Raw genomic sequence first — 24676 nt, forward strand, 5'->3', positions numbered from 1 at the left:
AAAGGGATTTGGGAGTAGTAATAGATAACAAGCTAAAGATGAGTGCACAATGCAGGGCAGCGGCTTCAAAGGCTAATAAGATACTAGCATGTATTAAAAGAGGCATTGATTCAAGGGAGGAAAGCATAATTCTGTCATTATATAAAGCCCTGGTAAGACCTCACCTTGAGTTTGGAGTGCAGTTCTGGGGACCGATTGCTAAAAAAGATATTGCAGAACTAGAAAAAGTTCAGAGAAGGGCCACAAAGCTAATAAGGGGATTGGAGAAATTAACCTATGAGGAGAGGCTAGCCAAACTGGGTCTGTTCTCTTTAGAAAAAAGGCACTTGAGAGGTGACATGATTACTTTATATAAATATATTCAAGGCCCATATACAGAGATGGCAGAAGCTCTTTTTATTCCAAGAAAATTGTTTCTGACAAGAGGTCATAATTTAAGGTTGGAGGAAAGGAGATTTAATCTCCTGCAACGGAAACGTTTTTTCACTGTAAGAGCAATAAAATTGTGGAACTCATTACCAAAGGAGGTAGTGAATGCCAATACCATAGATACATTTAAAAATAGTCTGGATAAATTTCTGTATATAAACAAAATTCATGGATATTATTGCTAGTATTAAATGGGTCACATTTTAATGGGGTTATTTAAGCTTAACTGGAGCTTTTTGTAAGTATTTTAGATTTGTATAGGTTGAACTCGATGGACTTCAGTCTTTTTTCAACCTTATCTACTATGTTACTATGTTATGATTGATAATAAATGGCTTCAGCCAAACACTAACCATGAGTGAAAGAAAAGTTTTTGAGGCCTATTTATCAAGCCGTCAACCGCAAATACGCTGGAATTCCGCAGCGTAATTGTGGCGAGCCTGATTCCCCTTATTTATCAAAGCCTAAAGACCAGCAAAAGTTGAAATCTGTGACGTAATATACGATCCGCCGTCTCAGTCTGACACAGATCGATGCTTACATCATTGCAGATGTTCCGAATGCAAATTCAGCACTATCTGACTACTTTTGCTAGTTATCAAATATCTACCAGGTACGCTCGCCACTATTCCGGCCCAGCGTACCTGCTTTTCAATCCGCCGCCCTGGAGGCGGCGGATGCCTTAGGAATCAATGAGAGTCTGAAAGCAGCGAAAGCTCATGTTCGCTGCTGCCCGATATCCCATTGATTCCTATGGGAGAATAAAAGTTATGTTTACACCTAACACCCTAACATGTACCACGAGTCTAAACACCCCTAATCTGCCACCCCGACACCGCTGCCACCTACATTATACTTATTAACCCCTAATCTGCTTCCCTGACACCGCCGCCACCTTCATTATACTTATTAACCCCTATTTTGCCGCTCCCGGACCCCGTCGCCATCTAAATAATTTTATTAACTCCTATCCCGCCGCTCCCGGAGCCCACCGCAACTAAATAAATGTATTAACCCCTAAACCCCTGGCCTCCCACATCACTACCACTTACTAAACCTATTAACCCCTAAACCGCCAGCCGCCCAAATCGCAATAAACTAAATTTACCTATTAACCCCTAAACCTAACAACCCGCTAACTTTATATTAAATATTAACTCATCCCTATCTTATAATAAATTTAAACTTACCTTAAGATTTAAATTAAACTATATTAAGCTAATAATTAATCTACCCTAACTATTAGACTAAAATTACATTAAACTATATTAAACTAATAATTAACATACCCTATTATACTAAAATTACATTAAACTATATTCAACTATTAATTAATCTACCCTAACTGTTAAAAAATTACATTAAACTACAAATTAAATTAAATATATTATATAATTAAAAACCTAACCCTACTCAAATAGTTGAAATCTACTATTAAAAATTACAACTAAGTTACACAAAATAACAAACACTAAGTTACAAAAAAAACCCACTAAATTACACAAAAAAATAAATAAATGATCAAATATTTAAAATATTTACTAATTACACCTAATCTAAGAGCCCTATGAAAATAAAAAAAGCCTCCCCCAAAATAAAAAAAACCCTAGCCTACAATAAACTACCAATGGCCCTTAAAAGGGCCTTTTGTGGGGCATTGCCCCAAATAAATCAGCTCTTTTACCTGTAAATAAAAAATACAAATACCCCCCCCAACAGTAAAACCCACCACCCACACAACCAACCTCCCAAATAAAAACCTAATCAAAAAAACCTAAGTTCCCCATTGCCCTGAAAAGGGCATTTAGATGGGCATTGCCCTTAAAAGGGCATTTAGCTCTTTTTCAAAAGCCCAAACCCTAATCTAAAATTAAAACCCACACAATAAACCCTTAAAAAAGCCTAACACTAACCCCCGAAGATCCACTTACAGTTTCTGAAGAGCTGACATCCATCCTCAACGAAGCGGCAGAAGTCCTCATCGAAGCCGGCAGAAGTCCTCATTGAAGCCGGCAGAAGTCTTCATCCAAGCGGGCCGACGTCTTCATCCAACCGGGCAGAAGTCTTCATCCAGACGGCATCTTCTATCTTCATCCATCCGGCGCGGAGCGGCTCCATCTTCAAGACATCCGACTTGCTCGCATTCGCAATAGCTTGCATTCTATTGGCTATTCCAATCAGTCAATAGAATGCGAGCATAATCCTATTGGCTGATTGAATCAGCCAATAGGATGAAAGCTCAATCCTTTTGGCTGATTGCAACAGAAATGATAGAATTCTATCAGCCAATCAGAATCTAAGGACCACCATTTTGGATGACATTCAAAGAAACATTCATTGTTGAAGAAGACGTCGAACGAAGAGGATGCTCCGCGTCGGATGTCTTGAAGATGGAGCCGCTCCGCGCCGGATGGATGAAGATAGAAGATGCCGTCTGGATGAAGACGTTTGCCCAGTTGGATGAAGATGTTGTCCCGCTTGGAAGAAGACTTCTGCCGGCTTCGATGAGGACTTCTGCCGCTTCGTTGAGGATGGATGTCCGGTCTCAGAAACTGTAAGTGGATCTTCGGGGGTTAGTGTTTGGCTTTCTTAAGGGTTTATTGGGTGGGTTTTAATTTTAGATTAGGGTTTGGGCTTTTGAAAGAGAGCTAAATGCCCTTTTAAGGGCAATGCCCATACAAATGCTCTTTTCAGGGCAATGGGGAGCTTAGGTTTTTTAGATTAGGTTTTTATTTGGGGGTTTGGTTGTGTGGGTGGTGGGTTTTTACTGTTGGGGGGGTATTTGTATTTTTTATTTACAGGTAAAAGAGCTGATTTCTTTGGGGCAATGCCCCGCAAAAGGCCCTTTTAAGGGACATTTGTAGTTTATTGTAGGCTATTGGTTTTTTTATTTTGGGGGGGCTTTTTATTTTCATAGGGCTCTTAGATTAGGTGTAATTAGTTTAAATATTTGATAATTTATTTTTTATTTGGTGTAACTTAGTGTTTTGTTTTGTTTTGTAACTCAGTGTTTGTTATTTTGTGTAACTTAGTTGTTAGTTTTTTTTGTAACTTTGTAATTTTTAATAGTAGATTTAAATTATTTAAGTAGGGATAGGTTTTTAAATATATAATATAGTTAATTTAATCTGTAGTTTAATGTAATTTTAGTATAATAGTTAGGGTAGAAAAATTATTAGTTTAATATAGTTTAATGTCATTTTAGTATAACAGTTAGACTAGATTAATTATTAGTTTAATATAGTTTAAATTAAATCTAAAGGTAAGTTAAAATTTATTATAAGATAGGGATGAGTTAATATTTAATATAAAGTCAGCGTTGTTACGTTTAGGGGTTAATACGTTAATTTAGTTTATGGCGATGTGGGGGGCTGGCAGTTTAGGGGTTAATAGGTTTAGTAAGTGTTAGTGATGTGGGAGGCCGGAGGGATAGGGGTTAATACCTTTATTAGAGTTGCGGTGGGATCCGGGAGCGGAGGGATAGGGGTTAATACATTTAGATAGCTGCGGCGGTGTCGGGAGTGGCGGAATACGGGTTAATACGTTTATTAGAGTTGCGGTGGGCTCCGGGAGCAGCGGGATAGGGACATTGAATCAGCCAATAGGATGAAAGCTCAATCCTTTTGGCTGATTGCAACAGAAATGATAGAATTCTATCAGCCAATCAGAATCTAAGGACCACCATTTTGGATGACATTCAAAGAAACATTCATTGTTGAAGAAGACGTCGAACGAAGAGGATGCTCCGCGTCGGATGTCTTGAAGATGGAGCCGCTCCGCGCCGGATGGATGAAGATAGAAGATGCCGTCTGGATGAAGACGTTTGCCCAGTTGGATGAAGATGTTGTCCCGCTTGGAAGAAGACTTCTGCCGGCTTCGATGAGGACTTCTGCCGCTTCGTTGAGGATGGATGTCCGGTCTCAGAAACTGTAAGTGGATCTTCGGGGGTTAGTGTTTGGCTTTCTTAAGGGTTTATTGGGTGGGTTTTAATTTTAGATTAGGGTTTGGGCTTTTGAAAGAGAGCTAAATGCCCTTTTAAGGGCAATGCCCATACAAATGCTCTTTTCAGGGCAATGGGGAGCTTAGGTTTTTTTAGATTAGGTTTTTATTTGGGGGTTTGGTTGTGTGGGTGGTGGGTTTTTACTGTTGGGGGGGTATTTGTATTTTTTATTTACAGGTAAAAGAGCTGATTTCTTTGGGGCAATGCCCCGCAAAAGGCCCTTTTAAGGGACATTTGTAGTTTATTGTAGGCTATTGGTTTTTTTATTTTGGGGGGGCTTTTTATTTTCATAGGGCTCTTAGATTAGGTGTAATTAGTTTAAATATTTGATAATTTATTTTTTATTTGGTGTAACTTAGTGTTTTGTTTTGTTTTGTAACTCAGTGTTTGTTATTTTGTGTAACTTAGTTGTTAGTTTTTTTTGTAACTTTGTAATTTTTAATAGTAGATTTAAATTATTTAAGTAGGGATAGGTTTTTAAATATATAATATAGTTAATTTAATCTGTAGTTTAATGTAATTTTAGTATAATAGTTAGGGTAGAAAAATTATTAGTTTAATATAGTTTAATGTCATTTTAGTATAACAGTTAGACTAGATTAATTATTAGTTTAATATAGTTTAAATTAAATCTAAAGGTAAGTTAAAATTTATTATAAGATAGGGATGAGTTAATATTTAATATAAAGTCAGCGTTGTTACGTTTAGGGGTTAATACGTTAATTTAGTTTATGGCGATGTGGGGGGCTGGCAGTTTAGGGGTTAATAGGTTTAGTAAGTGTTAGTGATGTGGGAGGCCGGAGGGATAGGGGTTAATACCTTTATTAGAGTTGCGGTGGGATCCGGGAGCGGAGGGATAGGGGTTAATACATTTAGATAGCTGCGGCGGTATCGGGAGTGGCGGAATACGGGTTAATACGTTTATTAGAGTTGCGGTGGGCTCCGGGAGCAGCGGGATAGGGGTTAATAACTTTAATTAGGTTGCGGCGGGGTCCGGGAGCGTTTGGATAGGGGTTAAACATTTTAGTATAGTGGCTGTGTTTAGCGACTATATAAATAAAGCTGTGAAAAAGCCGAATAGCAGCGAGATCGATTACTATTAGTTAACAACAGTCCGCTGCTCTTCGCCCCGTACTTGGTGAGCGGCTTTTTGACAGCTTTTTTGTTAAATATGGAGAGCGTATTAAGGTCCGCGGCCGCGATGTTAGGCAAAGTCAGGCGAGCGTATTGGTGCCGTTGAATGCAAGTAAGTTGACGGCTTGATAAGTAGGCCTCTTTGTGCTATCATTCATATTCTCTGAAAATTGGCCAAGAAATCATAAATTCTGCCAGGGTATGTAAACTTATGAGCACAAATGTAAATAGGGTATACAAGGATAAAAAATAGAAAGTCTAAAAACATGTACTCATTCCAAAATTTGTCTAAAAACCTGAATGCAAGCTTGCTTGATTTTTTACTTTGTTTTACAAGGGCATTTAGTTTGATTAGAAGAATTTAGTGCAATTACTGAAATTATTTATAAGATATAACAGAAGAATATAGTTAAACATGCAGAAAAACATGTATTTCATAGGTTTTTAAGAATTCTTAATAATAGTAAATGATACCTAACTGAAGCAAAAATAAACATGGCAGCTAATGACTACCAAATTACGGCTAGATTACGAGTTTTGCGGTAAGAGCAGCTCGGTACTAACTTGCAAGATATTGTCACTGCTCACCTCCCTATAGCGCTGCAATTACAGGTTTTCATAAACCCGGCGTTAGCACGCAATATGTGAGCGATGACCAAAATTGAGCTCTATACCACACTCCAATACCAGCGCTGCTTTGAGCTGGTTTTACGCGCTCGTGCACGATTTCCCCATAGAGATCAATGGGGAGAGCAGGCTAAAAAAAAGCGTAACACCTGCAATAAAGGTAAGTAAAGCTCCCTAACGCAGCCCCATTGACTCCTATGGGGAAACAAAATTTATGTTTACACCTAACACAGACCACGAGTCTAAACACCCCTAATCTGCCACCCCGAAATCGCCGCCGCCTACATTACACTAATTAACCTCTAATCTGCCACCCCTGACATCGCCGCCACCTACCTACACTTTTTAACCCCTAATCTGCCGCCCCCAATATCGCCGCCACCTACCTACACTTATTAACCCCTAATCTGCCGCCCCCGACATCGCCGACACCTACATTATACTTATTAACCCCTAATCTGCCGTCCCCAATGTCGCGCCACTTACCTACACTTATTAACCCCTAATCTGCCACCCCCGACATCGGTGACACCTACATTATACTTATTAACCCCTAATCTGGCGTCCCTTGAATTCCGATTCTGACAGAATTCTATCAGCCAATCGGAAATAAAGGTGAAAAAATCCTATTGGTTGATGCAATCAGTCAATAGGATTGAGCTTCAATCCTATTGGCTGATGCAATCAGCCAACAGGATTGAGCTCGCATTCTATTGGCTGTTCCAATCAGCCAATAGAATGCAAGCTCAAACCTATTGGCTGATAGGATCAGCCAACAGGATTGAAGCTCAATCCTATTGGCTGATTGCATCAGCCAATAGGATTTTTTCACCTTTAATTCCGATTGGCTGATAGATTTAATTCCGATTGGCTGATAGAATTCTGTCAGCCAATCGGAATTCAAGGGACGCCAGATTAGGGGTTAATAAGTATAATGTAGGTGTCGCCGATGTCGGGGGTGGCAGAAGAATGGTCGGAAGAAGAGGATGCTCCGCGCCGGATGTCTTGAAGATGGAGCCGCTCCACACCGGATAGATGAAGATAGAAGATGCCGTCTGGATGAAGACTTCTGCCGGCTTCGCTGAGGACTTCTGCCGCTTCATTGAGGATGGATGTTGGGTCTTCAAAAACTGTAAGTGGATCTTCGGGGGTTAGTGTTAGGTTTTTTTAAGGGCTTATTGAGTGGGTTTTATTTTTAGCTTAGTGTTTGGGCAGAAAAAGAGCTAAATGCCCTTTTAAGGCCAATGCCCATCCAAATGCCCTTTTCAGGGCAATGGGGAGCTTAGGTTTTTTAGGTAGGTTTTTATTTGGGGGTTTGGTTGTGTGGGTGGTGGGTTTTACTGTTGGGGGGTGTTTGTATTTTTTTTACAGGTAAAAGAGCTGATTTCTTTGGGGCAATGCCACGCAAAAGGCCCTTTTAAGGGCTATTGGCAGTTTAGTTTAGGCTAGGGGTTTTTTATTTTGGGGGGGCTTTTTTATTTTGATAGGGCTATTAGGTAAGGTGTAATTAGTATAAATATTTGACAATTTCTTTTTTATTTTGTGTAATTTAGTGTTTTGTTTTTTTGTAATTTAGTTAATTGTATTTAATTAATATAATTTATTTAATTGTAGTGTAAGGTTAGGTGTTAGTGTAAAACAGGTTAGGTTTTATTTTACAGGTAAATTTGTATTTATCTTAACTAGGTAGCTAGCAAATAGTTAATAACTATTTACTAACTAGTCTTCCTAGTTAAAATAAATACAAACTTGCCTGTGAAATAAAAATAAAATTTAAGATAGATACAATGTAACTATTAGTTATATTGTAGCTAGCTTAGGGTTTATTTTACAAGTAAGTAGTTAGTTTTAAAAAGGAATTATTTAGTTATTAATGGTAGGTTTTATTTAGATTTATTTTAATTACATTGAAGTTAGGGGTGTTAGGGTTAGACGTAGGGTTAGGTTTAGGGGTTAATAACTTTAGTATAGTGGCCACGATTTTGGGGGCAGCAGATTAGGGGTTAATAAAAGTAATGTAGGTTGCGGCGATGTTAGGGACAGCAGATTAGGGGTTAATAATATTTAACTAGTGTTTGCGATGCAGGAGTACAGCGGTTTAGGGGTTAATATATTTATTATAGTGGTGGCGATGTTGGGATCGGCAGATTAGGGGTTAATAATTTTATTTTAGTGTTTGCGATGTGGGAGGGCCTCGGTTTAGGGGTTAATAGGTAGTTTATGGGTGTTAGTTTACTTTTTAGCACTTCAGTTATGAGTTTTATGTTACGGCTTTGTAGCGTAAAACTCATAACTACTGACTTTCAGTTTACGGTACGGATCTTGACGGTATAGGCTGTACCGCTCACTTTTTGGCCTACCAGGCAGACTCGTAATACCGGCGCAAAGGAAGTCCCATTGAAAAAGGACTTTTGGAAAGCTGCGGTAGTTACGTTGCGTTACGGCCAAAAAAGTGTGCGGTGCAGCTGAACCTGCAAGACTCGTAATAGCAGCAGTAGTGAAAAAGAGCCTTAACGCTGCTTTTTCACTCATACCGCAAAACTCGTAATCTAGCCGTTAGTTTGCATGCAATGATATGAGTGCAATTAACAATTTCATATGATTTGGGAAGTTTGATTAATTACATTTTTCAATCAATCATACACAAAATTGAGTGCAAATTTAGTAATTTAAACTTTTTATTAGTGCTGTATTTTTAAATTATTAAAAGAGGAAAATGTCAGTTACTAACATATGAACTGAGCATGTGCAAAACTTTAAACTAAGATATGCCACTGAAAACAGGAAAAAACTGCTTTGTAGTGTTTTCTGATAAATTGTAATACTGCTGGTCCTCCTTTACACCTCTGCTATCTCAATGACTGCTACATGAAGGTGTTCATGTAATTCATTTATTTGGTGGGTATTAGTAGACTTAACATAGGTGTACCAATTAGAGGGGTAATACTGAGACTCGATAACACTTAAGATAGATGACTTTGTATTACTCCTCTAGGGAACCCTGTGAAAATGTCTTATTAGACTATCTTTAATATATGGTGCTTGATGTCAGTGGACTTTAACATGTTAAAATAAACTGATAAAGGAAAATAAACCATATTCTTTTTTGTCCTTACCAAATTTTAATAATAAAAAAAAAAAATCACAGTACCTGAGCTTCCTTACTACCCCACCAGGAGGATCTTTTTGGAGGTTCTTGATCTTCATGTGAGATTAAGATTCGACGGAGAGCACCACTGCTGGTATCCAACAAAAGGATTACATTACTCTGCCATGAAAAAGATACTAAAGTTGACAACATAACATTTTGAATCTTAGTTCTAAAACAAAGTTCTTAGCAAAAATGCTTCATAATATATTACAGTATTTCTTAACAGATGTTTTGTTTGTTTTTTAACTGTGTTTTCTTGACAGATTTGCTGGTGTTAACCAAAATAGGTATGGGTGTGGCCCTATCAGGAGTGAGCAGCAAATACCTAGGTATGCAACATGCATGTTCTGCTGGTTTTAATTCAAAAATCTTTAACTTAAAACCTTTTCATGCAAAAAATTCCATTTAAAATGTATAACTTCTGCTCTTTTATATGCATGATATAATTCTTGCTGTGTGTAATGACCCTAATAAGTCCTGCCCATTTATAAATGGAACTATTAGCCATGTCTTAACAGTTTGTTTAAACATATATTATATACAGCACATATTATATATTACATTGTACACAGATGTGCAGAAATGATGAATGTGTTTGAGTCTCCTTAATAAAGAATCATTGTGACAATTAGTGCATTTTAGATAACCAGAGCTGGGTTGGTGAGTAATACGTTGGTGATCTAGGGGGATGGATAATCTCTAATGGATAATAAGCTATGAGGAGGGAGGTATATTGATCTTTGCATTGAGAAATATACCAATCAAAGTCAAGGTAATTAGTTAACAGTATTATCAACATCTATTATCTCCTCTCCCTTATTGAAGATCATTACTAATATATTTACATATGTTAATTTCTATGATGACCTTGCTATTGAAGACATTTTATGGAAATAACCATCACAGAAAATGTTTTTTTGTTTTACAATAGCAGTTTTGGATAACATGTAAATGTCTTGAAGCATAACTTCCAGCAAAGATAAAATCAAAAAGTGGAACATTTAGCATCATTACTTTTGAGTTTTTGCAAAAACTATCACAAATAAAGTAGTAATTCTTTTTGCTATTGAATTTACTGTGTATTTAATCATCATATAGTTACTCAACGATTATCCGAAACCCCCAATTATTAGCAAAAGAAAAAAGAAAAAGGATGTTGCATATTCAGAAATCAAAGGTAGTATTAGAAAAACCCAATGCGCTGGTATAAAACCACACTACACATAAAAAAACAGGCAATCCCAAAGCCTGTGGTTATCTTATTGTAATAGGAGTGGGGTCTATATGTGAGCGCCTGAATGTGTTAAAAACACAGACTGGCTAAAGGTTTTAAAATCTGGCTGGATAATATATAAAAAAAAAAAAATTGTTTATATATTATGAGAAGTCTCCATAAAAGTGAGTGAATGTCAAAAAGTAAGAGTGGGAATAAATCAGCCCACGTTTTAAATAAACACAAATTAAGTAATTTGTTGAAATGAAACAATGAATTTATTTTGAAAATTAAAATGATTGTCACAAATATAAAAACAATAATAAAGTCCCTAATTGGTACCAATATCTAAAAGCTAAACTAAATCAGGTATAAAACTAAACTATATTAATGTAAAAATATCTAATAGTATATATATGAAGCTAAAAATAGTTTTTTAAATAGATATGGGAGATAAAAGTTATCTCAAAAGTAACCGTGTGCTAACAGTTGTCAAGCATAATATCAGATTCCTTCAGACCACACAGGTTGTTGGTTATTTAGGTATGTTCCTCTGTTTGTTATAAAACAAATAAATAACAGTCTTTAGGTTGTAAATCCTTAGAAGATATGAATATATTAGAGTTTGTCAATGATATCAATTGTAAAAATACCCCCAGGGGAATGGTTTTGGTTTAGCCTTCCAAGTGTGCAGATAGCGTTTTTAGTTAAAAGTCAGTCTGTGAAATACGCTATTAATTTTCATTACCTGGTCTGCCGGTATGCAAGTTATTAGGACTCCCAGGTCCTGGGTGTAGAAACTTGTTAATCCTGACAAGGAAAAAGCAGCCTGTCTTTCTACCTTGTCTCCTCCGGCGTTCCTTGTGCGTTGTAGGTGACATCCGGTACGCCGTGTCTCTTCCTTAGACACGCCCACACATGCGGGTGACGTCAGTTCAGAGAACCTTCAGTATTAGGAGTATCTCCAAAGAAAGATCCGTTAGTGATCCGTTACATGGCAACGCGTTTCAGCTCTTAGAAAACATGGCTTGAAAAAGGCTGCTTTTTCCTTGTCAGGATTTATATATTTTTACATTAATATAGTTTAGTTTTATACCTGATTTAGTTTAGCTTTTAGATATTGGTACCAATTAAGGACTTTATTATTGTTTTTATATTTGTGACAATCATTTTAATTTTCAAAATAAATTCATTGTTTCATTTCAACAAATTACTTAATTTGTGTTTATTTAAAACGTGGGCTGATTTATTCCCACTCTTACTTTTTGACATTCACTTTTATGGAGACTTCTCATTATATATAAACAATTTTTTTTTTATATATATATTATCCAGCCAGATTTTAAAACCTTTAGCAAGTCTGTGTTTTTAACACATTCAGGCGCTCACATATAGACCCCACTTCTATTACATATTCAGAAATCATCCCGATCAAAGAATATGTGATTCTGTAGCAGGTATTTTGTTTATCAGATCTCAGATAATTACTATGTTGATTTATTTTAAAATTAGGTGTACTATATCAAGAAGAAATTTGTATAAAATCAGAAGGAATAATATAAGCCTTTCCATGAAAAATGTTTTGCAGAAAAATTTCTTATACCATGAAGCTGAATCGCGTGCTCACATACTATATGATGCAAACAATCATAGGCTTCTCTGGCTGCCAAAAAAAGTGATTTAATAAGCAAAAATGCAAAGTAGTTTTGTTTTTTTAATAAGGGAGCAATTCAGGAACAGGTAATATTTTAGATATACCTTAAAACGACATTATACATACATTTTGAAGCACTTGAAAGTGATGCAGAATATCCGTAAAAAGTTGACTGGAAAATATCAAGTAAACATCTGTATGTAAAAAAAGGCAGATATTTCACCACAAAATTTCCTCAGAAGCCATATCCCATTGTAAAGGGACTTTAAGTAGCCAATCAGGATGCTGGTCCTGGGACTTGAAAGGGATCGTGCATATGGCATGTGCAGGCAGAGTCATGTTATTTCCCTACTCAGTTTAAGGAAGTCAACTATGAAGTCTTGAGAGATTTAAAGGGACAGTAAACCTTAAAAATAATGTTATATAATTCTGCACATAGTGCAGAATTATATAACATTATATTAGCCAGCAGAGAGCAGAAAGCGGGTCTGTGAAACAGCGTTTTTTTTTTTTAAATTAAAAGGGGAAATTATGTTTTATAAATGTTTGGCTAATATAATGTTATATAATGCTGCACTATGTGCAGAATTATATAACATTATTTTTAAGGTTTACTGACACTTTAAGTAAAACAAAGCATGACCTCAGCACTGCTGATGCTGATCGACTATTGTTTTTTTATTTCAACCTACAGCAGGACAATAGCTGAAGGATAACTGTTCACAGAGCACTTTATCTAGTAAGCTGAAGAGATGTTGAGGTAAAATATGTTCATTTTTTACATAGAGATGTTCAGGTGATATTTTCTTGTCAGCTTTTTACAGTTATACTGCATCAATTTCAAGTGATATAGCATATACGTATTATGTCCCCTTAGAAGGAAGTAGGAAACAACACTAATGGCACTACTTCTGATGTGAATCAGGAATTACCCTTAATTATATTCACCTATCTGCATACCAAATTGTAATGCAGAAACAGTAATTGAGAGGGTGACAGTGCTGTATCCTTTGTACTAAGTTTAGAAAACACAGTATCGTTGCTCTGTAAATAAGCCCTTAAAGGGACATTAAACACATTTTTTTCATAATTCAGATAGAGCATGCAATTTTAAGCAACTTTCTAATTTACTCCTATTATCATTTTTTCTTCGTTCTCTTGCTATCTTTATTTACAAAGCAGGAATGTAAAGCTTAGAAGCCAGACCATTTTTGGTTCAGAACCTGGGTTTTGCTTGCTTATTTGTGAGTATGTGTGTGTGTGTGTATGTATGTGTGTATGTGTGTGTGTGTGTATTTATGTGTGTGTATATGTGTGTGTGTATGTGTATGTATGTGTGCATGTATGAGTGTGTGCGTATAAATGTGTATGTGTGTGTTTGTGTATGTACGTGTGAGCGTGTGTATATGTGTGTGTGTGTGTGTGTGTGTATGTGTATGTATGTATGTGTGTGTGCCTGTGTATGTGTGTGTGTGTGTATGTGCGTGTATATGTGTGTTTGCGTATATGTGAGTGTATGTGTGTATCTGTGTGTGTGTGTATGTGCATGTGTGTAAATGTGTGTGTGTGTAAATGTGTTTATGTGTATATGTGTGTAATGTGTGTCTGTATGTGCGTGTGTATATGTGCATGTATGTGTGTGTGTGTGTATGTGTGTGTGTGTGCGTGTGCGTGTGTGTATGTGCATGTGTGTGTGCACATCTTTTTTCAAGAGAGCGTACATGCCTATTAAAAGTATGCACAGCCAAGGAATGGCAGTCTGGGGAGAGAGAGCTAACTGGAGCTAGTTATTTAGAGTGGGAGTTGTGAATCAGAAAATACTTTTCACAGAACCTGCACTTCAGTCTGTGGCTTGTGACGGGCAGAGGGATGGTGTCAAGAGTCTAAGCATCTCAATACTATGGTAAGTCCACTAAAAGCAAAGGGAATGTGATTTTCTTTTAACTTGCGTAGCTGGTTTCCAGTTGTCAGTGAGTGTGCTTGTGCGCATGTGTGTGAGAGAGTGTGTGTGTGGTGAGTGTGTGAGAGAGTGTGCAAGTTATAGAATGTGTATTATTACCTTTACAACATTTTCAGGTTTGAGTACAATAACAAAAAGTGTGCACACTGTTTAATCAACGGGCCAAAAACTTGAACAAGTAAAAAAACATAATTTATGTAAGAACTTACCTGATAAATTAATTTCTTTCATATTGGCAAGAGTCCATGAGCTAGTGACGTATGGGATATACAATCCTACCAGGAGGGGCAAAGTTTCCCAAACCTCAAAATGCCTATAAATACACCCCTCACCACACCCACAATTCAGTTTAACAAATAGCCAAGTAGTGGGGTGATAAAGAAACAAGTAAAAAGCATCAACAAAGGAATTTGGAAATAATTGTGCTTTATACAAAAAAATCATAACCACCATAAAAAAGGGGTGGGCCTCATGGACTCTTGCCAATATCAAAGAAATTAATTTATCAGGTAAGTTCTTGCATAAATTATGTTTTCTTTCATGTAATTGGCAAGAGTCCATGAGCTAGTGACATATCGCAATACCCACGCAAGAGTCACTAGAGAGGGAGGGATAAAAATAAAAACAGCCATTTACGCTGAAAAAATGATGCCATCAGATCTATTTCCAGAAGACCCCACATCTGAACAAGTTGAGAAAACACATCTGGGTGGAGAGACCACTCTCCCGGATGTAAAGTCTGACGACTGAGATAATCCCCTTCCCAATTGTCTCCCACCCTGATGATTGACCTATGCCACAGTTGTGATATTGTCTGTCTGAAAACAAATGAACTGTTCTCTCTTCAACAGAGGCCAAAACTGAAGAGCCCTGAGAATCGCACGGAGTTCCAAAATATTTATTGGTAATCTCGCCTCTCGAGATTTCCAAACCCATTGTGCTGTCAGAGATCACCAAACAGCTCCCCAACCTGAAAGACTCGCATCTGCTGTGATCAAAGTCCAGGTTGGACGAACGAAAGAGGCCCCCTAGAACAATACGATGGTGATCTAACCACCAAGTCAGAGATAGTCGAACATTGGGATTTAAGGATATTAATTGTGATATCCTTGTATAATCCCTGCACCATTGGTTCAGCATACAAAGCTGGAGAGGTCTCATATGAAAACGAGCAAAGGGGATCGCGTCCGATGCTGCATCATGAGACCTAAAACTTCCATGCACATAGCTACTGAAGGGAATGACTGAGACTGAAGGTTCCGACAGGCTGCAACCAATTTCAAACGTCTCTTGTCTGTTAGAGACAATGTCATGGACACTGAATCTATCTGGAAACCTAAAAAGGTTACCCTTGTCTGAGGAATCAAAGCACTTTTTGGTAAATTGATCCTCCAACCATGTCTTTGAAGAAACAACACTAGTTGATTTGTGTGAGATTCTGCAGAACGTAGAGACTGAGCAAGTACCAAGATATTGTCCAAATAAGGAAACACCGCAATATCCCGCTCTCTGATTACAGAGAGTAGGGCACTGAGAACCTTTGAAAAGATTCTTGGAGCTGTTGCTAGGCCAAAAGGAAGAGCAACAAATTGGTAATGCTTGTCTAGAAAAGAGAATCTCAGGAACTGATAGTGATCTGGATGAATCGGAATATGAATATATGCATCCTGTAAGTCTATTGTGGACATATAATGCCCTTGCTGAACAAAAGGCAGAATAGTCCTTATAGTCACCATTTTGAAAGTTGGTACCCTTACATATCGATTCAAAATTTGTAGATCCAAAACTGGTCTGAATGAATTTTCTTTCTTTGGGACAATGAATAGATTTGAATAAATCCCCAGACCCTATTCCTGAAACGGAACTGGCATGATTACCCCTGATAACTCCAGGTCTGAAACACATTTCAGGAAAGCCTGAGCCTTTACTGGGTTTGCTGGGATTCGTGAGAGAAAAAATCTTCTCACAGGCGGTCTTACTCTGAATCCTATTCTGTACCCCTGAGAGACAATACTCTGAATCCATTGATTTTGAACCGAATTGGTCCAAACATCTTTGAAAAATCTTAATCTGCCCCCTACCAGCTGAGCTGGAATGAGGGCCACACCTTCATGCGGACTTGGGGACTGGCTTTGATCTCTTAAATGGCTTGGATTTATTCCAATTTGAGTAAGGCTTCCAATTGGAAACAGATTCCTTTGGGGAAGTATTAGGTTTCTGTTCCTTATTTTGTCGAAAGGAACGAAAATGGTTAGAAGCTTTAGATTTACCCTTAGGTCTTTTATCCTGAGGCAAAAAAACTCCCTTCCCCCCAGTGACAGTTGAAATTATTGAATCCAACTGAGAACCAAATAACTTATTACCTTGGAAAGAAAGACATAGCAATCTGGATTTAAAAGTCATGTCAGCATTCCAAGATTTAAGCCACAAAGCTCTTCTAGCTATAATAGCTAAAGACAAAGATTTAACATCAATTTTGATGATATCAAAAATGGCATCACAAATAAAATTCTTAGCATGTTGAATCAAGTTAACAATGCTAGACAAATCAGGATCCAATACTTGTTGCGCTAAAGTTTCCAACCAAAATGTTGAAGCAGCTGCAACATCAGCCAAAGAAATTGCAGGCCTGAGAAGATGACCTGAATATAAATAGGCTTTCCTTAGATAAGATTCAAGTTTCCTATCTAAAGGATCTTTAAAAGAAGTACTATCTTCCGAAGGAATAGTAGTACGTTTAGCAAGAGTAGAGATAGCCCCATCAAGTTTGGGGATCAAAAAAGTAACTGCTGGCAAAGGATACCATTTTTTTTTAATTTTGAAGAAGGAATAAAAGAAGTACCAGTCCCAATTCCATTTCTTAGAAATCATATCAGAAATAGCATCAGGAACTGGAAAAACCTCTGGAATAACCACAGGAGGTTTATAAACAGAATTTAAACATTTAGTAGTTTTAATATCAAGAGGACTAGTTTCCTCCATATCCAATGTAATCAACACTTCTTTTAACAAAGAACGAATATACTCCATTTTAAATAAATAAGAAGATTTGTCAGTGTCAATATCTGAGGTAGGATCTTCTGAACCAGATAGATCCTCATCAGAGCAGAATAATTCAGCATGTTGCCGGTCATTTGAAATTTCATCAACTTTATGAGAAGTTTTAAAAGACCTTTTACGTTTATTAGAAGGCAGGATGGCAGACAAAGCCTTCTGAATAGAATCAGAAACAAATTATTTAAAATTTACAGGTATATCTTGTGCATTAGATGTTGAGGGAACAGCAACAGGTAATGAACTACTACTGATGGATACATTATCTGCATGTAAAAGTTTATCATGACAACTATTACAAACCACAGCTGGAGATAAAACCTCCACAAGTTTACAACAAATGCACTTAGCTTTGGTAGAACTGTTATCAGGCAGCAGGGTTCCAACAGTGATTTCTGAGACAGGATCAGATTGAGACATCTTGCAAATGTAAGAGGAAAAAACAACATATAAAGAAAAATTATCAATTTCTTTATATGGCAGTTTCAGGAATGGGAAAAAATGCAAACAGCATAGCCCTCTGATAGAGAAAAAAAAGGCAAGAGGCATATAGGAATGGGGTCTTAAATAATGAAAATATTTGGCGGCAAGTATGACGCACACAAACAGAAAAATATTTTTGGGCACCAAAAATGTTCAACGAACATAACTTTGCGGCAAAAAAAAATCTTGCGCTAAAAATGACGAAATATACTTTGGCATTTTGCGCCCTCCCTAGCCTAATTCTGCTCGCGAATTTAAAAAACAGTCAATTTGAAAAAGAGACTATAACCCAGGTAAGAAATACATTTTTCCTAAAAAAGCATTTCTCAGATATGAAACTGACAGTCTGCAAAAGGAAATATACTGAAAACCTGAATCATGGCAAATATAAGTACAATACATATATTTAGAACTTTATAAAATACATAAAGTGCCAAACCATAGCTGAGAGTGTCTTAAGTAATGAAAACATACTTACCAAAAGACACCCATCCACATATAGCAGATAGCCAAACCAGTACTGAAACGGTTATCAATAGAGGTAATGGAATTTGAGAGTATATCGTCGATCTGAAAAGGGAGGTAGGAGATGAATCTCTACGACCGATAACAGAGAACCTATGAAATAGATCTCCCGTGAGGAAAACCATTGCATTCAATAGGTGATACTCCCTTCACATCCCTCTGACATTCACTGTACTCTGAGAGGAATCGGGCTTCAAAATGCTGAGAAGCACATATCAACATAGAAATCTTAGCACAAACTTACTTCACCACCTCCATAGGAGGCAAAGTTTGTAAAACTGTATTGTGGGTGTGGTGAGGGGTGTATTTATAAGCATTTTGAGGTTTGGGAAACTTTGTCCCTCCTGGTAGGATTGTATATCCCATACGTCACTAGCTCATGGACTCTTGCCAATTACATGGGGGGGAAAATGCTGCGCACAGTGCTCCAGTGAGCCATTATGCTGGAGCATATTAGATTGTTAACAAATAACTAATTTACCTTTATTATGTCAATGATATAGCAGATTTTCCTGTTTAAACCACCAACTATGCTAAACATTTAAATACTGCATTAAAGTCACATTTTCAAATAAGCAAGCAGAGGAATGGTATGTAGAGCAATACAAATACAGTGCCCAAGTCTGAGAAGGGGAGAGAAGAGGGGTTAGGAGATAAAGATGCAGATAGTCTAATTGGAGGGTTAACAGTGTCTTACAAATTGGAAACCATTTATAAAAAACATCAGAGAGAAAAATACTTTTAAAGCAAATTACTGTTTTTGGAAGTTTTTTCATTAAATAGAAAAAAGTGTAGATTTTCATAGAAATCATGTAATCTTTTAAATATGGTTGCTGCTTTAAAAAAGTTTGATCCCATTAAGTAAAATGCAACAGACTGGGCATGTTTTTCTGAAATACTACTGGATGCCAGGGATAAATAATTGTTCTGAGAAAGGAGGGTTACAATAAATGTTTGTTCAGAAGATATCTGTCTCTAGCTATTTAATGAGATCAAAATATTATTTGGTTACTCAAACAATAGGGTGAGCTATTTTAGAAAACAGGATTTATATAAGAATCCTTGCTGAGATGTGTGTAGGATAACATACCAACATTTACACTTTGATGTGATTTATTTCCTTCTAAAAGAGATGATTAATGAATGCTCCACTATGTTTGCTTTTAAAAATAGAATTTTGTGTCACTACGGATTGCAGCTAACAGTAATGCAAGCACTTTAAGTAGGCTGGGAAAAAGCACATTATTAGGGAATCATCATATTTGTTCTTCACTGGGAGAAAAGTAACCTTTGGATGACTCCATATAGCACACGTCTGGAATGCAGAGCATTGTGCAGAAATAATTGAGACATCTCCGTTCCTATTCATTTTCTGTTTTTCGGCAGAATTCTCTCAAACCCAACAAATGTATTGTAAACATCTATGATGGATCAGAATTGCTGATGAACTAATTATTGTCTATGGTACATAAGGGGCAGGAGTCTAATTCTTACTAATCTTAGGGCAAATGTTGTTAGATAATGAGTTTTTTTTTCCATTTATAGTGTGAGTGCTGTAGTTTTCTAAATACAGAGTACATATGCGTGTAACTAGATGTTTAACAAAATGTACATTTTTATGTCATAAAGTAGCCATAATATATCATAATACAGGTAGCCCTCAGTTTACGCCGGGGTTAGGTTCCAGAAGGAATGGTTGTAAATCAAAACCGTTGTAAATTGAAACCCAGTTTATAATGTAAGTCAATGGGAAGTGAGGGAGTTAGATTCCAGGCCCCTATCAAAATTGTCATAAGTAACACCTAATACATTATTTTTAAAGCTTTGAAATGAAGACTTTAAATGCTAAGCAGCATTATAACCCTAATTAAATAATCACACAACAGACTGTATCATCCAACTAAGCTTAATGAACAAAAACATTTGCTAATAATCACACAACAGACTGTATCATCAAACTAACGGCTAGATTTAGAGTTTTGCGTTAGAAGGGGTGCGTTAGCTACGCATACTTTTTTCCCCCCGCACCTTTTAAATACCGCTGGTATTTAGAGTTCACAGAATGGCTGCGTTAGGCTCCAAAAAGGGAGCGTACAGGCATATTTACCGCCACTGCAACTCTCAATACCAGCGGTGCTTACGGACGCGGCGAGCTTCAAAAACGTGCTCGTGCACGATTACCCCATAGGAAACAATTGGGCCGTGAGCTGAAAAAAAACCTAACACCTGCAAAAAAGCAGCGTTCAGCTCCTAACGCAGCCCCATTGTTTCCTATGGGGAAACACTTCCTAAGTCTGCACCTAACACCCTAACATGTACCCCGAGTCTAAACACCCCTAATCTTACACTTATTAACCCCTAATTTGCCGCCCCCACTATCGCTGACCCCTGCATTACACTTTTAACCCCTAATCTGCCACTCCGTACACCGCCGCAACCTACATTATCCCTATGTACCCCTAATCTGCTGCCCCTAACACCGCCGACCCCTATATTATATTTATTAACCCCTAATCTGCCGCCCCCGTCACCGCCACCTACCTACAATTATTAACCCCTAATTTGCCGACCGGACCTCACCGCTACTATAATAAAGTTATTAACCCCTAATCCGCCTCACTCCCGCTTTAAAAACCCTATAATAAATAGTATTAACCCCTAATCTGCCCTCCCTAACATTGCGACACCTAACTTCAAGTATTAACCCCTAATCTGCCGACCGGACCTCGCCGCTACTCTAATAAATGGATTAACCCCTAAAGCTAAGTCTAACCCTAACATCCCCCTAAGTTAAATATAATTTTATTCTAAAGAAATAAATTAAATCTTATTAAATAAATTATTCCTATTTAAAGCTAAATACTTACCTGTAAAATAAACCCTAATATAGCTACAATATAACAAATTATTATATTGTAGCTATTTTAGGATTAATATTTATTTTACAGGCAACTTTGTATTTATTTTAACCAGGTACAATAGCTATTAAATAGTTAATAACTATTTAATAGCTACCTAGTTAAAATAATTACAAAATTACCTGTAAAGTAAATCCTAGCCTAAGTTACAATTAAACCTAACACTACACTATCAATAAATTAATTAAATAAAATACCTACAAATAAATACAATTAAATAAACTAACTAAAGTACAAAAAATAAAAAAAGAACTAAGTTACAAAAAAATAAAAAAATAATTTACAAACATTATAAAAATATTACAACAATTTTAAGCTAATTACACCTACTCTAAGACCCCTAATAAAATAACAAAGCCCCCCCAAAATAAAAAAAATGCCCTACCCTATTCTAAAATAAAAATTGAAAAGCTCTTTTACCTTACCAGCCCTTAAAAGGGACTTTTGCGGGGCATGCCCTAAAGAAAACAGCTCTTTTGCCTCTAAAAAAAAACATACAATACCCCCCCCCAACATTACAACCCACCACCCACATACCCCTAATCTAACCCAAACCCCCCTTAAATAAACCTAACACTAAGCCCCTGAAGATCTCCCTACCTTATCTTCACCACGCCGGGTATCACCGATCCGTCCACAAGAGGCTTCGAAGTCTTCATCCAAGCCCAAGCGGGGGCTGAAGAGGTCCATCATCGGGCTGAAGAGGTCCATCATCCGGCTGAAGTCTTGATCCAAGCGGGGGCTGAAGAGATCCATCATCCGGCTGAAGTTTTGATCCAAGCGGGGGCTGAAGAGATCCATCATCCGGCTGAAGTCTTGATCCAAGCGGGGGCTGAAGAGATCCATCATCCGGCTGAAGTCTTCTATCAAGCGGCATCTTCAATCTTCTTTCTTCCGAATCCATCTTCATACCGCCGACGCGGAACATCCATCCTGGCCGACGACTTCCCGACGAATGACGGTTCCTTTAAGGGACGTCATAAAAGATGGCGTCCCTCGAATTCTGATTGGCTGATAGGATTCTATCAGCCAATCGGAATTAAGGTAGGAAAATTCTGATTGGCTGATGGAATCAGCCAATCAGATTCAAGTTCAATCCGATTGGCTGATCCAATAAGCCAATCAGATTGAGCTTGCATTCTATTGGCTCTTCCGATCAGCCAATAGAATGTGAGCTCAATCTGATTGGCTGATTGGATCAGCCAATCGGATTGAACTTGAATCTGATTGGCTGATTCCATCAGCCAATCAGAATTTTCCTACCTTAATTCCGATTGGCTGATAGAATCCTATCGGCCAATCGGAATTCGAGGGACGCCATCTTGGATGACGTCCCTTAAAGGAACCATCATTCGTCGGGAAGTCGTCGGCCAGGATGGATGTTCCGCGTCGGCAGGATGAAGATGGATCCGGAAGAAAGAAGATTGAAGATGCCGCTTGATAGAAGACTTCAGCCGGATGATGGATCTCTTCAGCCCCCACTTGGATCAAGACTTCAGCCGGATGATGGATCTCTTCAGCCCCCGCTTGGATCAAGACTTCAGCCGGATGATGGACCTCTTCAGCCCAATGATGGACCTCTTCAGCCCCCGCTTGGGCTTGGATGAAGACTTCGGAGCCTCTTGTGGACGGATCAGTGATACTCGGCGTGGTGAAGATAAGGTAGGGAGATCTTCAGGGGCTTAGTGTTAGGTTTATTTAAGGGGGGTTTGGGTTAGATTAGGGGTATGTGGGTGGTGGGTTGTAATGTTGGGGGGGGGTATTGTATGTTTTTTTTTAAAGGCCCTTTTAAGGGCTGGTAAGGTAAAAGAGCTTTTCTATTTTTATTTTAGTATAGGGTAGGGCATTTTTTTATTTTGGGGGGCTTTGTTATTTTATTAGGGGGCTTAGAGTAGGTGCAATTAGCTTAAAATCGTTGTAATATTTTTATAATGTTTGTAAATTATTTTTTTATTTTTTGTAACTTAGTTCTTTTTTTATTTTTTGTACTTTAGTTAGTTTATTTAATTGTATTTATTTGTAGGTATTTTATTTAATTAATTTATTGATAGTGTAGTGTTAGGTTTAATTGTAGATAATTGTAGGTATTTTATTTAATTAATTTATTGATAGTGTAGTGTTAGGTTTAATTGTAGATAATTGTAGTTATTTTATTTAATTAATTTATTGATAGTGTAGTGTTAGGTTTAATTGTAACTTAGGTTAGGATTTATTTTACAGGTAATTTTGTAATTATTTTAACTAGGTAGCTATTAAATAGTTATTAACTATTTAATAGCTATTGTATCTGGTTAAAATAAATACAAAGTTGCCTGTAAAATAAATATTAATCCTAAAATAGCTACAATATAATAATTCGTTATATTGTAGCTATATTAGGGTTTATTTTACAGGTAAGTATTTAGCTTTAAATAGGAATAATTTATTTAATAAGATTTAATTTATTTAGTTAGAATAAAATTATATTTAACTTAGGGGGGTGTTAGGGTTAGACTTAGCTTTAGGGGTTAATCCATTTATTAGAGTAGCGGCGAGGTCCGGTCTGTAGATTAGGGGTTAATACTTGAAGTTAGGTGTCGGCGATGTTAGGGAGGGCAGATTAGGGGTTAATACTATTTATTATAGGGTTTTTGAGGCGGGAGTGAGGCGGATTAGGGGTTAATAACTTTATTATAGTAGCGGTGAGGTTAGGGGTTAATAATTGTAGGTAGGTGGCGGCGACGTTGGGGGGGCAGATTAGGGGTTAATAAATATAATATAGGGGTCGGCGGTGTTAGGGGCAGCAGATTAGGGGTACATAGGGATAACCAAGGCTGCGGCGGTGTGCGATCGGCAGATTAGGGGTTAAAAAATGTATTAGAGTGGCGGCGATGTGGGGGGACCTCGGTTTAGGGGTGCATAGGTAGTTTATGGGTGTTAGTGTACTTTAGAGCACAGTAGTTAAGAGCTTTATGAACCGGCGTTAGCCCAGAAAGCTCTTAACTCCTGGCTTTTCTCTGCGGCTGGAGTTTTGTCTTTAGAGCTCTAACGCTCACTTCAGCCAAGACTCTAAATACCGGCGTTAGGAAGATCCCATTGAAAAGATAGGATACGCAAATGGCGTAGGGGGATCTGCGGTATGGAAAAGTTGCGGCTGGAAAGTGAGCGTTAGACCCTTACCTACACAACTCTAAATACCAGCGGTAGCCCAAAACCAGCGTTAGGAGCCCCTAACACTGGTTTTGACGGCTAACGCAAAACTCTAAATCTAGGCATAAGTTTAATGAATAAAAACATTTTTTTACTTGCATTTTTCTGCAAACAGTTCTCTGCATTGTTAGCATGTTCAAGCAGCTGGACAGGAAGATAATAGGTTAGTGGCTGCTACATCTTGCTGCTTTGAAAGCTGCTCAATAGCTAATGTCTGTTCTGTGTTCACAGATTAATTTCAGACCTGCTAAGCTTGCATAACTTTGCTGCAACACAAGCGGACAGCTCCACCTACTGGCTATTTTAAACAAGTGCTATCTAAGCACGAAACATGTATGC

At 37.5% G+C, this 24676-nt stretch overlaps 1 protein-coding gene across 1 annotated transcript in view; it reads right to left on the reverse strand.

Moving 5' to 3' along the window:
* The window catches only part of VWA8 (von Willebrand factor A domain containing 8), a 1436595-nt gene that overhangs the window by 570848 nt on the left and 841071 nt on the right, over nucleotides 1-24676 (reverse strand). The window contains exon 31 of the mRNA XM_053707969.1: nucleotides 9342-9458. Within this exon, the coding sequence (XP_053563944.1) occupies nucleotides 9342-9458 (117 nt within the window). The remainder of the gene's footprint in view (nucleotides 1-9341; nucleotides 9459-24676) is intronic.

Source organism: Bombina bombina, chromosome 3 (genome assembly GCF_027579735.1).
Source record: "Bombina bombina isolate aBomBom1 chromosome 3, aBomBom1.pri, whole genome shotgun sequence".
Lineage (NCBI taxonomy): Eukaryota > Metazoa > Chordata > Amphibia > Anura > Bombinatoridae > Bombina > Bombina bombina.